This window comes from Mus musculus, chromosome 1, assembly GCF_000001635.26.
Source record: "Mus musculus strain C57BL/6J chromosome 1, GRCm38.p6 C57BL/6J".
Taxonomy (NCBI): domain Eukaryota; kingdom Metazoa; phylum Chordata; class Mammalia; order Rodentia; family Muridae; genus Mus; species Mus musculus.
In genome coordinates, this window is record NC_000067.6 from 75,303,095 (window position 1) to 75,320,050 (window position 16,956).

The following is a 16,956-nucleotide window of genomic DNA, read 5'->3' on the forward strand; positions in this document are numbered from 1 at the left end:
TGTGTTCCTTTATTGCCTCTCTTCTGTAGAACAGTGGCTAAGAGCAGTCACTCTTGTCCACTTCTCACTGTTGAAGGGATTCTAACTCAGGGTGGGTTTCCCCAGAAGCAGACCCAGAGACAAAGATTTGAATATAAAGCTAAGCTGCTCACACTTTCTGTCCCAGCACTGGAGCAGTAGCAGAAGAAGGGCCTTCATGAGGCTGGACTCCAGACTTTAATGTTGCCAGTGAGTGATTGTGAACCTCTCAGAGCCCAGAGCTGTCTCACCCAAGACAGGAAGAAGTGGGAAGATTCACACACAAAAGCCTTGTGGAGCCAGGATAGAGCTGCCCTGCCGTAAGGAGCATGCATTCCCTAGCACTTCCACTGACAAGATCAGAAAGTCTTGTTGGGACTGAAGAGATGCTGAAGAGATGGCTCAGTGGTTAAGTGTACTTGTTGCTCTCGCAAAGGACCCAGGTTCAGTTCCCACCACCACAGCCATGCCTAACTTCAGATATGCAAGCTTTGATGCCCTCTTCTAACCTCTTTGGGCACCAGGCATTTACATGGTACATACACACACACACACACACACACACACACACACGAAAAAGGAAAAGAAAAAGGAAAAGAAGAAAAAGAAAAATATTTTTTTGTCAAGCAGCAAAAGGAAGCGCTCAGGCCAAGAAGTCTAGATACTGACAGCTGAAAGTGGGACCACATACACAGGAGTGACAGAGAGTTTCTGGCAGGACCATCAATAAGGGCTTTTACCATGATACTATTACAAATAACATGGGCAGTCTCCGGAGAATCCTGGCAGCTGCCAGAGTCCGAATCTGTTCAGACAACCTACACAAGTCATTTAGGTTGAAACAGGCAGAAAGAAAAACCGCATAGTTAAGACACAGAAAAGACTACAGACTGATGCCAGAGCGCTGCCACACAGGCTCTGTGGTGCTATAGAATGAAGATAGAATGAAGTTCTATCATCACCATCAACAGGAGGAACCGAATTCACCAACAGCAGCTTGACTGCTAAGCCCTGGCTTGCAACATGCAGCCACCACGCAGTGAGAGCCCAGGGATGGACATGACCCATACCAGGGTTTGTTATCACCACACTTAGCAATGACAAAGTAAACTGTTGGTACTCAGGGTGTGGGGGGATCATCATATGTCAAACAAAGTTCTAGCTAAGAAAAATCTTAGACAAAGAAGGGAGAGGAGGAGATAGCAGAACAGAAAAAAGATCCAGGAAGAGAAGAAAAGACGGGGAAAGGAGGTATAAAATAATGAGGGGAAATTTAATGGAAGTAAACGTCAACGTATGAAAAAACTTTAGTGAGGGACTTTATAAAAATATGCCAATAAATATTCATGCCTGCATGAATATTTACATGAAATTTGTGAAAATCGATCCCCTTAGAGGTAGAAGCTTAAGGGCACTGGTTTCTACATGATAAAGTTATAAAACAATTTCCCAGAACAATATTAAATCCATAGTGTGTCAGAGAGCCGGACTCTATAGACTTCCAAAAGTTCTCAATTCTACTTAAACTTTCCAGAACATTAAAAAAGAAAGTCTCTGAAGTAATAGTAAAATTGGTATCTGAACCAGATAGTAGTACAAAAAGAAAACTGCAAATTAATTTTATTTATAAATACAGATGCAAAACTCCTAAATAAAATATCAAACAGAAGTAATAACTCAGGAAATAAGCTGGTCCTTGCAGCACAGGTCAGCAATCCTGGCAGAACGCCAAGCTCCAGGCCCTGCAAGGTAACTTAGTGAGACCCTGCTTGAAAAACAGAAAAGGGTCTGTCTGGGGAGGTGATTGCTGTGCTGTCTTGAGGACTGGAGTTCAAATCCCTAGAATCCATGTAAAGAGATGAGTATGGCTTGTGTACCTGGAACTCCAGCACTTGGGGGCAGAGAGACATGGAGATACGGATTGCCAGGGCCAGGGCTTGTTTGCTATCAGCCTAGCTCTAAGTTCAATGGAGACCCTGTCTCAAGGAAATAAGGCAGAGCGATAAAGCAGGAAACTGACCCAATGATCTCCTCAGAACACACACACTCTCTCTCTCTCTCTCTCTCTCTCTCTCTCTCTCTCACACACACACACACACACACACACACACACACCACAAATAAAAGGTGGAAAGGGCTGGGGATTATTATAGCTCAGTGGTAGGCATCTTACTTAGTAAATACTAGTCCACAGGAATAACCAATTAGGACTTACCTAATTATTCACGTGACACTATGTAAAGACACATATTACATGGCTCTATTTAAAACTCTAAAGACAATTAACAGAAAGTACAGTGGCTGCATGTTTCCAAATAAGGAGGGCGAGGTGGATGGCACAGTGTGGCTTTCTCTGTGGGTGCTAGGGATCCCATTGCAATCCTCACGTAAGCAGAGCAAGAGCTTTGTCCACTGAGCTACCCAGCCCTCCACCTGGTGTTTCCTTGTTGAGTAGAAACTTGCTTGTAAGTTGCTAGTCACTCATTGCCCATTTTTATTGGGTTGTTCATTTTGTTCTTATTAATGTGCATACTGAGCACAAAGACACACTCACAAAGAGCTGTGTCCCTGTATATTCAGAAGACAATCGTTAAATAGATGCCCATCATTACCGTCTTCTAGAGTGTGGCCAGTGAAGACTTGATTTTTAACATGTTTTTGGTTTCATTGAGGTAAAATTTAAATGAATCAACTACACTATAGTCCCAATACTTGGGGAACTAAGGAAGGAGGATCCGCTTGGGGCTAGCCTGTGGTATGTAATGACAGGCTTTGTCTTAAAGCTCACTCTCTCTTTGAGCTTGGCCAGCTCAAAGCATACTTTCTAGGAGTTCTGACTGATAGACATAATACCTGGGAAACTGCTTCTACAAACGAGGTATAGACTCTTTCCCTGAGCTGCAAGGCAAGGCCCTGTCTCAAAAAGACCAATATCAAACCAAACAAAAAGATCAGCTCATACAGGCGATGCTTTGTCCACCCTCTTTTGTTTGTTTGTTTTAAGTGTATCTCACAGCTGGGAATTTTCAAAGAAAAAGCTCCAGGAGCCCTTTGTCTGAATAACTACGCACATAAAACCAACCAGAGAGGTCACCAAGGAACTGATAGTCATGTGACCTTATTACTTGCCCTTCGGTCTTTTTGTCTAAGCACTTCTTACATGTTCTCTAAGTCAGACATTGCTTTTGGTCATGAACGCAACCCAATTGTGAACAAACAAAACAGTTCCTTTTACCCCTCCCTCCACAGTCCTGTAAGTAGAAAAGAAGACTAAATGTCGGTTTCTGGATTTGCCCATGGGAGTCTCACACGCTGTAACCAGGTCTTCTGAAACCTTACCGAACAGCTCACCCAGACAAGGGGTCCTTAATCACGTGGGGACTCTAGTTAAAGGTCAGGGTGGTGACTGGCGTGGAGATCACTGTGCATCTTTAGCAACCTGAGGGACAACTGTAGTGGTGAAGCTTAACGTGACAGCCAGACAGCAGCTCCTTCCATTAAAGCTAGAGTAACTCCTGCAGTGACCTGAATGCACAGTGGCCCCCAGAAACTAAAGTTTTGAACTGGTCCCCACCCAGCTGGAAGCACTATCTGGGAAGGTTATGGAGCCTTTGGGAGATGCAGTCTTGGGAGCATGTCTTTAGCTGTGGGCTTTAAGGGTTTGTAACCTCATTTCAATTTGCTCTCTCTGCTTCCTGTCCTGTTGGGATGTGATCTCCCATCATGGTGGACGATAAGCCCCACAAACTCTCGCTTCTATAAATTTCTTAGTCGTGGTGTTTTATCCCGACATAACAGGAACTGATATGGCACCCATAACAGCCCTGCTGACTCCACCACAGACAGCAGCCGACTTCTGGCTGCCAGGGTGAGGTAAGGAGCCACTAGAGATGAAGTCACAGGGATCTTTTTCTGAGTTGAGTCAGAGTAGAAAACACACCTTGATGTAAGGCTATCTTCCAACTGTGGAGCCCTTTAATAACTGTCAACTATGTCACAGTCTTTGGTTTATACCAACCTCAGAATTTCAGAAAGCTTTGATTGCTTGAAAAAGTCACCACTTATGGTACCAAATTCATCCACAATTTGCCAAGGCTAGGCAAATTCTCATGTATTCCTCCATCTTAACTTCTTCAGCCATGTGGGTTAAACAACTACAGTTTTGAAAATATTTAGTCTGGCAAGCACTTTGGTTATTTAGTCCACCTATTCCTTTTTGATTTGTAATTGTGTATCATATGTACACTCCTGTATGTATGGTGTGTGCATCTTTTGGGGGTTGGGAATAGGGGCAAAGATGTCAGGAGGCATTTGCTATCTCCCACCTTACTTCCTTGAGATAGTCTCTCATTGAAACTATAACCAGGCTGAGGGCCAGCATGCCCCACTGATGCCCATCTTTATCTCCTAAGCACCGAGGTTATAGCATGCAGGTTTCTACACGGGAGCTGAGATCTTAACTTTGTAATTTCCTTTTACACAGCAGATTGTGAAATAGTATGCTTATCTCGGCTTTGTTTGTTTCTTGAGACATGTTCTATGTAGCCTAGAACAGCCTTAAACTGGATCTTCTGGTCCCACCCTCCACAGTGAGTACTGGGGCACAGGCATGAGTGTGCCACCATGCACTTTCATTCTACTGGGATTTTTCCCCCTCACTCCTTCTTGAACTTTTAAATTTTTACCTGCATTTTTTAATATAAAAAGACTTACCTACATAGGAAACTTGAAATAATACAATCAATACCCAGGCTCTCCAGAGTCAATCCATTTCAAACCAGCTGGTTAATAAATCTGTTTATACAGCATACACACAATGGTTTTGTTGAACCATCTTTTTTTTAGATTTTTATGTGTATGAGTGTTTTGCTGCATGTATGTTTGTGCATGACATGGGTGTACATGCAGTGTCCATGGAGGCCAGCAGAGGGGCACTGGATCCCCTGCAACTGGACTTAGAAGGTTATGAGCCACCTTGTAGGTGCTGGGAACTTGAACTTGCATCTTCTGCAAGAGCAGCCAGTGTTCTTACCACTGAGCCATCTGTCTGGCCTCCTGAAAGTCTGGGAGATCAAAATCACAATGAACTGCCACTCACGCTGGGCTGGAGGGGTGGCTTAGTGTTATTCATTTGTTATTCTTGCAGAGGACCAGGGCTCAGTTCCCAGCATTCACATGGTGACTCATAACTACAGTTCCAAAGGAACCAATGTCTTCTGATCTCTATTGGCACCAGGCACATACATACATACAAGCGGGCAAAACACTCATACACATAAAATAAATCTAATAAAATGACAAGTGGTGTCAAGTCCCTTGTGAACAGGGGCTTCTGGTTCAGGTGCGATGCAGGGAGGGACAACCTTTTACCTGCACCTGACCTTCACCTCTGGTCTGGTTCCAGAGGGTCAGGCCAGGCTCACCCTGCCGCTTCAGAAAAAGCACAGAGAGCTGGAGTGAAAATCTACTTTAATAACCAACATCAGCGAAACTGAGATCCTCCCCTCTCAATTGAAGGGGTGGAAGACAACTCTTGGCGAGAGGCCTCAGTCCACTAAGAGGTTCCGGCTTACAGAAGGGAACAGCTCAAAGAAGCCCTAAAATGCGAGGCAGAGGGAACCAGGAATTAGTGAGTGAGCAGACGGCAGTGCCCCACCACGCACCTTCCATCTCCTCCAAGTCTAGTAACAGAAGCACCGAGGCTTCTATGCCTCATGCACTGGCCTGACTCCTCATCCCTCGGCCCTCTCCAGCCAACCACTTTCCTCTGAGGCCTTGAAAACGAGGAATGGTATGGCCGGTGTTAAAGGCTTGGTAGGCACTGTTGGGGTCTGAAGGGAAGAAGTCAGGTCACCCGGGATGAAGCATACCTGTGATGGACACTGAACCCATTTTCTCCCTCCTCTTCCCCACAACTCCCTCTTCCCTGTCGCCTCTCCCGGCAGCAGATTCCTCTAGCACAAGCTCTCGCCATGATATCCTGCTTTATCACTGGCCTCAAGTCAACAGCCAGCTGGCCACAGACTAAAGCCTCCGAAACGCTGACTTCTTATGAACTGCTTACCTCACATGTGTCAGTGATGGAAGCTGACACAGGGGCCGTTTTCTATTTTGTAGTCCACAGCAATCAGCCCCCCGCAGTGACTAGCCACTTACTGGTGGAGCAGAGGGCCAGGTGGGAGTTACCTTGAAAAGGGTGAGGGTCTGGAGAACTCCAGTGGTACAGGCTGTCTCCCGGATAGAGTGCATAGCCAGTTGGGGGCTGCCTAAGTCCAGCACCCGAAGCCCCAGTCGAGAAGCCAAGATAGGTCCAATGGTGGTACCACACGGGGAGTCATTCCTGACCATGAGGTCCTGGTGAGAGGAGGAGAGGTCATAAGCTAAACCCTAGATGCGCTCACTAAGATCAAGGAGGAAGCTACCCTAGAGCCTCAGGGCTGGCAGAGCATCTAGTTCAATGTCTTCTACCTCTTTGTTACTCTCACACACAACGTGAAACCCCAATACACAAAGGAAAACAAACTTAGTAGTTTTAATGTTCTAAAAGTTCCTGCTGGGCTGGGGGTATAGTTCACTTGGTTGAGGGCTTGCCTAGTATAAATGAAGCCCTGGGTTTGATCCCCACCTGGGCAATGGTGGTGCACATTTGTAATCCCAAGACTTGGAGATGGAGGAATCAGGAGCTTAAGGCTATATTCTGCTTCATACTGAGTTTGAAGCTACATAAGACCCTATCTCAAAACAAAACACCAAGGAAGTCCTAATATGGAGCTAGATTTTAAGATCTGTAAGTGTAAAACAGAAATATAAAAGTCAAACTTTTGTCAGGTGAGAATTACAGTATTAACCCATTGTACTGGCTGGTTTGTCTGTCAGTCATCACAGCTACAGTCATCAGAGAGAAAGGAGCCTCAGTTGAGGAAATGCCTCCATGAGATCCAGCTGTAAGGCATTTTCTCTTAGTGATCAATGGGGAAGGGCCCAGACCATTGTGGGTGGTGCCATCCTGGCCTGGTGGTTCAGAGTTCTGTAGGAAAGCAGGCTGAGCAAGCCACGTGAAGCAGGTCAGTAAGCAACACCCTTCCATGGTCTCTATGTCAGTTCTTGCCTTCCGGTTCCAGTCCCGCTTGAGTCCCTGTCCTGCCTTCCTTCAGTGTAAGCTGAATTAACCTTTTCCTGCCCAGCTTGCTTTTTGGTCATGGTGTTTTGTTGCAGCAATAGAAACCCTGACTAAGCAAGGTATCGTTGTGACAGACCTGACCATGTTTTGGGGATAATTGTGGAAGGACTTTGGAACTTTGGGCTAGAAGAGCCAGTGAGTGTTAAGACCTCAGTGGGAAGTTCTGTAGGAGCTTGGAAGATAAGAATGTTGAGAGAGTGCAGAAGATGGAGGCCTGGCTTATGAAACTTCAGAGGGAAGAGTAGACTCTATCAGGGCCATCTGCTATTTTAAGATTCTGTGGTTCTGGTTTGCTGGGACTGATAGTGAAACTTTTACATTACAAGGACAACTGATGCTGGTCAGCTGGAGCTAAGAAATTAGTAGTGATTAGGAAGAGACCATCCCTGAGGTGAAATCTTCTGGGAAGTGTTTTCTGAGAGCACAGGGAAGCTATGTTTCAGAGGTGGCCAAGGTTGTACTTTGTGCTGCAGGCGGACTTGATAATGTGTAAGAGTCACCCAGGTGGTACTGGTTGTGAAGGCATGAAGGGGTCGTGGAGAGCAGCTGAGGCTTGGAACTAAGAGGCACTGAGAGGCCACTGGTGAAGGTGACTGGTGAAGGTGCAGCCTCAGTGGCAGTTGAAGGTTCAGGACTGAAGGGGTCATGCAAAGAAGTTGAGGCCCGGCCCAGCACCAGAAGAGCTTCAGAAGCAAACTGGTCTAGGTGAGTCTCTTCTCCTGTCCCTCTTGCTCTCAACTTGGGCCTTCTCTTCTGCTACTAGACTAACTCATTCCTTTTCCCCCTGGGGATCTTTCTGTTTGTTCCCTCTGGCTGAGATGTTCGCCCTCTGGACCTCCCCATGGTATTTGTTTCTCAGCAGCTGCCTCTCACTTCCTCCCAGAGACCTCTCTGTGAGTGGAATGATCAGACATTACATGGGACAAGATGGAGACACTGATGCAGAGACGGCCCTTGTCTGGTCCTGCCTCTCCCAGAACTTGGGTGTTGTCCATCGATGGACTGGCCTGGGCCAAGTCTCTGATGTGGAGTGTGTGTACTCATGTAGTGCCCTAAGGACAGTGATGGGTGATCTCAGGCCAGAGGGAAAATGAACACTTGGGGTTCTAGGCTCACCAGTCCTGAATCTTCCTTCTGGGTTGAAGTAAAAGTAAAGAAAGACACAGAGACATGGGGTTATAGAAGGAAAAGGGGCAGGACTAACCTACCAGGTGGCAGGAGTAATCCTTACAGAGATCAGCAGGGTAGGGCTCATTATCACCCTCACTTTACCAATGGGCACACAAAAACTCAAGACAGCTTAGCAAACTAGGCCAAAGTCACCACAACAAAGCCAGCACTGCATCTAGCTCTGCACCCCAAACCCCAGATCTTCTCATTCACTGGGACTCCCTCCACTAAAGTCTCTCTCCTATGCTCCTCACTTACTGGGAGCTCATCAGTTTATGTCTTTATTCTGCTCCCTCCACCAAGCCTTCCTAGAAAAGATGCACACTCACCTGCAGGGGCACCCCAACTTGGCCAGCCACCTCTCGAATCATGGACTCAGACACTGCATTAGAGGCGTAGCGCTGCTTGCTGTTCACCTTGATCACAGGACCCTGGCAAAAGTCCCAGAACAGAGATGATGTGAGGCCTGTGTGAACCACAGAGGCCAGAGTCGGCCAGGCCGCCACATCTTTGAGAAGCAGCATCTTACCTTATGGAACAAAGGCCGGTGGTTTTCTTCATGCTTGTCCCTGTGAGAGGTGATAAAGATCAGGATGGCACACTGTGGTGGGGGCTGTCAACAGCCACTACCCCTTCCAAGGCAGATGGCACTAATGGATCATGGCACTCTTTCCCACCTAGCCCTGCGTGTCCTCAAGGGCATCAGAACAAACGATTCAGGCAGATTCTAGCCATGAAAGGAAGCAAGGTCACAGACAAAGCTTACTTAATATATACACCCGGCTTAGGCAACACATGGCTTTGCATAAGTCTGGCCTTGGAATAATCAAATGGAAGACTCCTGAACCTCCCAGCAGATGGAGAAAGGCAGGCCCAGGAACTAGCCTGCAAGTGGGCTATGCCGCGTCTCTAGCATAAGTACTGTCTGGTATGAAGACTCACGAGTAGTTTGGGTGCACAGCATGGGCCATGTCTGCACTGATCATGAAGGACTTAGGTATGGCTTCCTCGAAGGCAGTCAGACGCTGAGGTGAGGCTGAGATGCGCCGTAGTATCAGCTCCGTCAGCAGGGACTGTGCTCCTTGTGCACTCTCTGACCCCACCTGGAGATGGCAGAGATTTGACTGTGGGAATCTGGACATGCGCCTGGACTGTAAAAGTGTTCAGGATGGCCCGGGATCCACCTGAGTCACTTGGTAGAGAGAAGTATCCTTAGAGACTCTCCTTTCTGAACATATGACAGTAGACTAGGGCCAGACTAATTCCCAGTCATTCATGGACTAGAAATAGCATTTACTGATGGAGGTTTCCACACTGGTCCCCCACATTTACACCCAGGGCTAGGCAGGTGTTAAAGCTATATAACTAACTACCCAGCTAGAGACAGCATTCCCAGTTTCCTTTGTAACTGAATGTGGCCACACTGGGTTCTGTGAATGTGAGCAATAATGAATTCCATTTCCAGACCACACTCTTGAAGACAAAGGCATCTATTCTCTCTGCCCTCTCCTTTACTGCTGACTGGGTATAGACATGATAGCCAGAGATGGAATAGCCAACTAGCATAATAGACCAGAGACCTATCCAAACCACTAGCTGACCCAGGGAGTTACATGAAAGAGAACATCTACCTGTCAAGCTCCACTATAGCATCTCAAGATTACAGCTAAACAACATAGCTGACAACCCGCTATGTGCCAAGCCACAGACCTGAAAGGATGACCTGTGTAGTGGCCCCATCCTTGGGGTAGGAATGCAGCAAGGTACACATAGAATACAGGCTATGGAATCCATTATAAAAATCTATGCAGGGCCAGGAGGGAACAAGTGCTATGGGAGCACTGGCAGCTCTCCTTCCTCCCTCTTTGGGGCCTCTAGAATGCCCTGGCTCGCTCTGAGTGTGGGCCACCAGGCAGTTACTGACTACTCCACTGAGGGACCTCTGCCCCAGCCCTCCACATACCTCTTCATTGTCGTAGAGTGTGACCATGCGCACATGTGGATCCCTGGCCAGAGAGGCAGGGGATGCACAGGAATCAATCAATGCCTAGATGGGGAGGAGACAGGCTCATTATCCCTGACCTTTGCTTCTTACAACTTTGTCTGCCAGGACCTGGGAGGGACATGCTGCCCTGCCAGGGAAGTGGGCTGGGCTCTCGCAACCTTTCTCTTAGGGTCCTGCCTGGCAGGTGGAGTAGGACCTTTCTAGTGGGATAAGTAAATCCATTCTCTGAGCATTTGCTCTCATACACTCCCATGCAGAAGGCAGGAGGATAATGTTGAAGACAGACTGAAACTATAAGTCCTGGGAGGCCAATGATTATGAAGATCAGTCAAACTGATGGGCTTCTGTTAACAGCTCTAGACATGTCCATGAACAACCCAGCTGGCTGGCTCAGAAGCAGACACAGGCCCCGGAGCTACAGTTACCACCCAAAGCCTATCTCCAGTCACAGACAGGCAGGGAAAGGCAGGTTAGAAAGCAGAGGAGGGGCAAAGGGTAGAAAGCTGAGAAACAGCCTGACTGGGGGAGAGAGACAGTGAAGAACATGAAGGTGACCAAGAGGTACAGACAGCCCTACTGAGGTCCCAAGGATCCCAAAGAAGGCTGGCAGGGGACAAGGAGGAGCTTTAAGTCAGAGGCAGAATGAGAGAAGCAGAAGAAAGTGAGAATTGTTTTTCATGGTGGCAAGGCCTGTTTTCAGACAGAGGTCATTAAGGAAAAGTAAAAGACACCATGGCACCCTGAACACTGTCAGCTCCTGGTCCCAGAGCAGCACAGTAATAGTGATGTCAAGGCTACAGTGCATGGGCCCTTCCCAGTGCCAACAGGGTGAAGGCCTGGCTAAGCAGCCATGTCTCCCCAGCTCTCGTGCTGCCTGGGCTGCTCTGGCTTCTCACCTGCAGGGCACAGAAGCAGCTGTGCAGATTGTCCAGTCGAGGAGCGAAGATGAACTCTTCATAGGCTCCACCCAGGACCTAGAAAGACAGGAGGAACACCTAAGTGCCCGGGCCCTCACCACTTCTCCCTGTTCCCAAGGGCCAGAGCAACTCTTGACTGTTGGCTCAGGAAACTATTCTTGCTGTTCAGCAGAGAATGAAGGCCAGGAAAGGGCATCCTACAGCATCTGACTTGTCTCAGAGGGGCAGGCCAAAGGAGGGCTAAGTGGTCAGTCACCAAAAAAAAGAAAAGCAGCCAGCGATGGTGGGGCACACCTTTAATCCCAGCACTTGGGTGGCAGAGGCAGGCGGACCTCTAAGTTGGAGGCCAGCCTGGTCTACATAGTTCCAGCATAGCCAGGGCTACACAGAGAAACCCTGTCTAATAAAAACAAAACAATGCCGACTAAAAGGAAGAAAACAGCTAACACAAACATAGGACCAAGGAGCCAAAGACTAGCAGCTCCCTACTTAGCACTTGGAAGGCACCAGGCCTCTTGCCCTCAGAGGTTCAGAGCAGACAGGGGCCATGTCACACATCACCCCCAGTCTCAGTAGGACGGTCTTCTGGGGAGATGCTCTGCTTATCTGGGAACTACTGAAAGCAGAGGAAGTGCCACCAACTGGGAAGAACAAGGATGAGACTAACTGAGGAGCTTCGGGGATATGCTATGGCTGACAGGGACCCTGGAGGACCCCACCACGAGGGCCTACAGCCACTCCTTACTGCAGGCTGGGTGTCTGCCAGGCAGAGCTCCATCTCCATGATGCTGTCAGGACTCAGGCCCAGATGGGTACAGAGCAGGGACATGAGGACCGAGTGGTGCCGCTCATCCTGTAAGGCAGGGGATGTTGGAAGGTGGACCTGCTCATCCTTTGCCCCTCTAGGGGACTGGTCTGCTCCCCTCTGCCCACCCTCTCCGGGCCAGGGGAGCTTCTTACAGTGGCACCGAGAGGCCCTGGTTCAGGAGTCCCTTTCTCCAGCTCTTCCTGAACTGCTGTGGCAAGAATAGGGACTCTGTGGGGAAATGGGTTGAGAGAAGGGAGAGGGACAGCCATGAACTTCTAGTCCTCCGACTGATTCCCAGCGCACTCCCCAAATGGATAGAACTGGTTTCCAAACGTGGAACTTGACCACTAAGGGGTGGTCCTCTGTTCCCCAGTGCCATATCCCACCCTCACAGCCATCACAACCCTGGCTCGAATGTGGACTCACAGGTGGATCTCTGTGTTGGGCCCAAAGTTCTCATTGATATTTCGCTGCAGATGGATGGCCAGATGTGGGATGCGCAGGATGGGCCGTTCTATATGGACGAGCCTCTGCTCCAGCCGGCCTGAGGTAGGGCACTGTGGCCAACCGGCCAGGTCAGAACTGGGCACCTCCCAAATCCAGCTGATAAAATCCCTTACTAAACCCAGAATAATCATGTCCCCTCTTCCCCACGAGGACTCTTCACTGGTACACTTAAGAAATGGGAAGACATTCAAGCTTCAGGCTGCCGGAAGTGAGAGCCTCCCCAGTTCCTAGCCCCTCGATACCACCTTGATAATGACGCGTCCAGCCAAGGTCAGGTCCCGGTCGAACCATGTGCTCCAGATCCCACCGCCGTAGGTCTCAACACCGACCTGGTGGTAGCCCACCTGGCTTCGGCGCGATTTGCGTTTCACCTGAGCGTAAGAATGAGAAAAAAGGGAATGTCTGAAAGACAACATCTGGAAGGGAGACTCAGGCAGTAAGTTATACAGAGCAGATAGCACATCAGTTGACAGCTGAAAGTGTATGTGGGGAACATGAGAGCATGGGGCGGGTCTACCTTCTTCCCGGGACCTTGGGATAGGGCCTTGCAAACTCTACCTCCAGGATCTCTTCTTCCCAACCGCCCCCCCCCACACCTCCCTTCAGTCCAAACAAGTCCTAACTTCTTACCCTGAGACAGGGACTGTCCGTGTGGGCCCCAATGAGGCTGAAGCCATTGCCAGGAACATACTGGCCCCCCACAGCAAAAGCAATGATGGAGGAGGAGTTTCTGGTTAAGAAGTACTGGGGGAGAGAGTTGAAAGACAGGGGCGTGAGTTGCTTTATGATCCGGGACACAGGCCTTTGCAATAGTGTCTGCCCCCACGCTATCCCTTAGTACCTTGTTTTCTGGTACGATATCCCAGCCCTCTGTTTCCTTGAGTTCACGGAAGCCAGCCTGGAGGAGGCGGCTGCGGCACTCAGCCACGACTGTAGGAAAAGGGCTCTCTCAGCGATGGAAGTTGGTCAAGTCACTCCCACTCCTAGCCTCCCTAACCCTGGTCACCTACCGTGGAAAGGAGAGGGACTCCGGTTCACGAACTTCAGGAGCTCTCGGGCTGTGGCCTGGATGGCCTCTTTCCGAGCCCTGCCGTTCATAGCCATCTACAGGGAGAAGTGGAGAGTTCAGGTGGCTGCCGGGTCTAGGATCCCTCTTTCAGCCCCCTAGAAATGAGAGCCCCAAGGCTCAACCTCTGCTTCCGAGGACTTCACTGGCGACAGATGTGGATTCCTAGCTCGATCGCTCTCGGCTCAAAGGTTCAGTCCCAGGGCAAGAGGACCTCCACCCAGTTTTGTCCCTGGAGTACAGGATCGGAAAGGCCCGCCCCCTAATCAGATAATCCACGCCCCGCCCAGCTAGGAAATCCCGCCTCCAAGAGGACCTCAAAGCTGGAAAGGCCACTAGCCGGCGCGCCACCGTGTCCGGAATCAAAGCACCACTACACCTGTCCCTTAGCCCCGTCAGTCACTAGACAGCCCTTCCGGCTCCGGGAAGGTCAGGCCACCTCGGAGGGTTTCAGTTTTACTTTGAAACCGGAGTACGCCCGTGTCAGCGCCGCCTTAAGCTTAGCTCCGAAAGGGCGCGCGGCCTGCCACCGAGCCGAAGTGGAGGCGGGACCGGCAACAGCAACACACCTGCATAGCCCCACCGCACTCCGCTCCAGGAGCCGGACTCCGGCCCGCCCCTGACGCTCCGCTCCTCCCTCCCGGATCAGGCCTCGCCTTCGCCGAGCTGTGGGCTCCGCCTCTCGTCAGGCCGCACCGGGACTCCGCCTCTACCAGGCCTCGCCCCGCCCCCGCTGCTCCGCGAGCTCCGCCCCTGTCAGGCCTCGGTCGGGTTCCGCCCCCTCCCGCTACTCGCTCAGCTCCCGTCAGGCCTGGTTCCAAACACGCTGACTGCTCTGTGCCAGTCAGGCCGCGTCCCGCCCTCACTACTCCGAGAGCTCCGCCCCTGTCAGGACGCGTTCCGGTTCCGCTCCCGCCTCACCGACCCGCCTTCCTCCAATCAGGCTGCGTTCTAACCACGTGGACTAGTCAGCTCCAGTCACACCGCGCCCCGCCCCACTGTTCCACTAGCTTTGCCCCGTTAGGAGCCACGTCTCATGACCCGCCCTCATTGCGCCACTAGCTCCGCCCCGTCACGCCTACTCTCCAGACCTTGTCTCCGCTGTCCGGGCTTCCTTGGCAGGCCCCGCCCCTGATGCCTCTCTCGCCCCGCCTCCATCAAGTCGAGTCCTCCAGGCGTTGACCCCCCCCCCTCCGCCCTTTCCTTTGTCAGCGGCCTCGAAGCCGCTGCGAGGCGTTCCGCTCCTGGAGCACCCTCAGGCAGGACGGCCCACCGCGGCGGCGGCAGCGCGCTCTAGCGCCCCGGTGGTGTTAGCACAGCCGCTGACTTCCATGAGTTTATGTTATGATAAACGTTATCGTATGTAATTCTCACAATTTTACTGTCAGCATTTTGTAGACAACGGAATTATGAGAGTAATCTGTCTCTAGTTACAAATGGATGGCACAGCTGGGCTTATGACTCCATAAATTAGTGTGCAGAGCCTAGAACAACTGCAAGAGACTTTCGTAGGCTTTTTTCTATCCTCTTTGGTTAAATGTTATGCTACTTAGTAGGTCTCAGAGGAACACAGAAGTCAGTGACCTTTTCAACACAGCTGTTTGGGTGGCCCTGAGGTTTGATTCTGATACTCATGATTTTTTTTTTCTTTCAGACAGGATTTCAGTTTTGTTCAGGCTTTTCCAGAGCTCACTATGTAGCCCAGGCTGGCCTCAAATCCATGGCAATCCTGCCTCAGTCTTGCAATTGTTGGAGATACAGGCATGAGCCGCCCCTACTGGCTCTTTCTACTCCTTAAAGCAGTTGAGGGGGGCAATTCCAATATTATGTTTCCATGTCAAGAATGTTGAATAGCAATCTTAAAACTCATCCATACATCGATGGATCAGGACTCTTGTGGCTTTGAGGTTCAAAACAGAGTCGACCTACCATGAGTGTAAAAATAGTCTTTCCAGGGATCACAGGTCTCTGGGGTGGGGGTGGGGGGCATCTGTTGCTTTTATACTTGGGATGGAAATGAACAGGGATAGATTCTGGAAAGGTCCTGCCACCCTCACTTCAAAGGGGGCAGTTTCAAGATCCGTTCAGTGGGTGACAGACTACATCTGTGTAGCTTCTTAATCATCCTTTAGATATCATTGTATCCCTACTCATTTGTACAGTTAATTAATTACTCATTAATAATTATGTAAGTCGCATTATGTATGAAGCTGAGTGCTAAGTGGACCATGGGAAGGATGTTCTCATCTGTTCTCTAAGGTCTGGTTACGTGGGGGAGGGGCTACATTCTAAGCTACTGATAGCTAAAACAGGGTATGGTTCTCCATATGAGTGGGTTCTGCATCGTTGAATCCAACTAAGTATTTGGGGTCCTGTGTATTAACTAAGCAGAAAGTACAGACATATTTTAAAAGTAGTATTTATGAGAGCGAGAGATGCTATTAAACTCCAAGTCATGAACATATGAAAGCCCGTCTCATGTCAACCTAGGAAATGTGAGTTTAAAATGATGTTCTGTTTTAATTGATGAGGTAAACAAAACCGGAAACGCTTGGCGATGTCAGGCATTGAAAAAGGCTTGGGGTAACACTTGCCTTTACACTCGATGTTCTGAAATGTAAATATTCCATATGGCTGTTTTCAAGCTATGAACGTGATGCCACTAGAGCTAGACACGGATTTGGGAAGAGTTGTACAGAAAAGCAAGCCACTGTGTGTGCTTCTGCCCGGCAGATGCACTGGACATAAGTAACCTGTACAGCAGAAAGTTTAAAATGTGGTACGATAGTGGAAAAGCTGATGGTTTTAAATTTTAACTGTCTCTGCAATATAATTTGCTTAATTGTACCATAATGCTTTGAGGATTGCTGCGGTTAACAACAGGGTCACCGAATCCTTGGGAATCTCACAGTCAGTTCTCATGAACTGGTGCAGGTCAGTACTCCACCCACACTCACCATCCTTGCTATGAAACATACTGCCAATGAAATACCAGACTGGGGGCTGGAGAGATGGCTCAGTGATTAGAGCGCACTGAGCTGCACAGGGACTGTCCCTCCAGCTTTGCTATGTCACCTCTGGCATCAGGCTGTGATAGTAGTTGCTTTGCAGAAACTTGAAGTCACTTTTGCTAAAAACATGGACTCATCCTTTGGACTTGTACTTCAGATTTTTGAATGGGTCAAAAGTCTTGGCACATCTTTCTTTCATATTGTCCCTGTCCCTGTAGGAGCCTATAAGGTGGAAGGAGAGAACTGACTTCTGAAAATTGTCATCTGCCCTCAT

At 49.3% G+C, this 16,956-nt stretch overlaps 1 protein-coding gene across 4 annotated transcripts; it reads right to left on the reverse strand.

Annotated features, from left to right (window-relative positions):
• Positions 1-5,470: 5,470 nt before the first annotated feature.
• On the reverse strand, positions 5,471-14,560 carry Dnpep (aspartyl aminopeptidase). 4 transcript variants are annotated; one of them, XM_006496405.1, is made up of 15 exons: positions 14,051-14,560; positions 13,616-13,709; positions 13,447-13,535; positions 13,236-13,349; positions 12,851-12,976; positions 12,525-12,655; positions 12,251-12,326; positions 12,036-12,143; positions 11,270-11,347; positions 10,332-10,415; positions 9,311-9,471; positions 8,898-8,937; positions 8,698-8,799; positions 6,205-6,372; positions 5,471-5,615 (listed from the first exon to the last, which is right to left on the reverse strand). In XM_006496405.1, the coding sequence occupies exons 2-15, from the start codon at positions 13,707-13,709 to the stop codon at positions 5,565-5,567; spliced, it is 1,422 nt and encodes a 473-aa protein (XP_006496468.1). In that variant the 5' UTR covers positions 14,051-14,560; the 3' UTR covers positions 5,471-5,564. The 4 variants fall into 4 exon arrangements, with proteins under 4 accessions (XP_006496468.1, NP_001104301.1, XP_006496469.1 ...); NM_001110831.1 differs by having other exon boundaries at positions 14,241-14,543; XM_006496406.1 differs by having other exon boundaries at positions 13,988-14,242.
• Positions 14,561-16,956: the final 2,396 nt, after the last annotated feature.

What these genes read in the sequence shown, in the direction of transcription:
- Dnpep (NM_001110831.1), bottom strand. An exon ending in ATATCGTACCAGAAAACAAG is followed by an intron (nt 13,350 to 13,446) that starts GTACTAAGGGAT and finishes TCTCTCCCCCAG; the next exon opens with TACTTCTTAACCAGAAACTC. An exon ending in AAGTTGGGGTGCCCCTGCAG is followed by an intron (nt 6,373 to 8,697) that starts GTGAGTGTGCAT and finishes TCCTCTCACCAG; the next exon opens with GACCTCATGGTCAGGAATGA.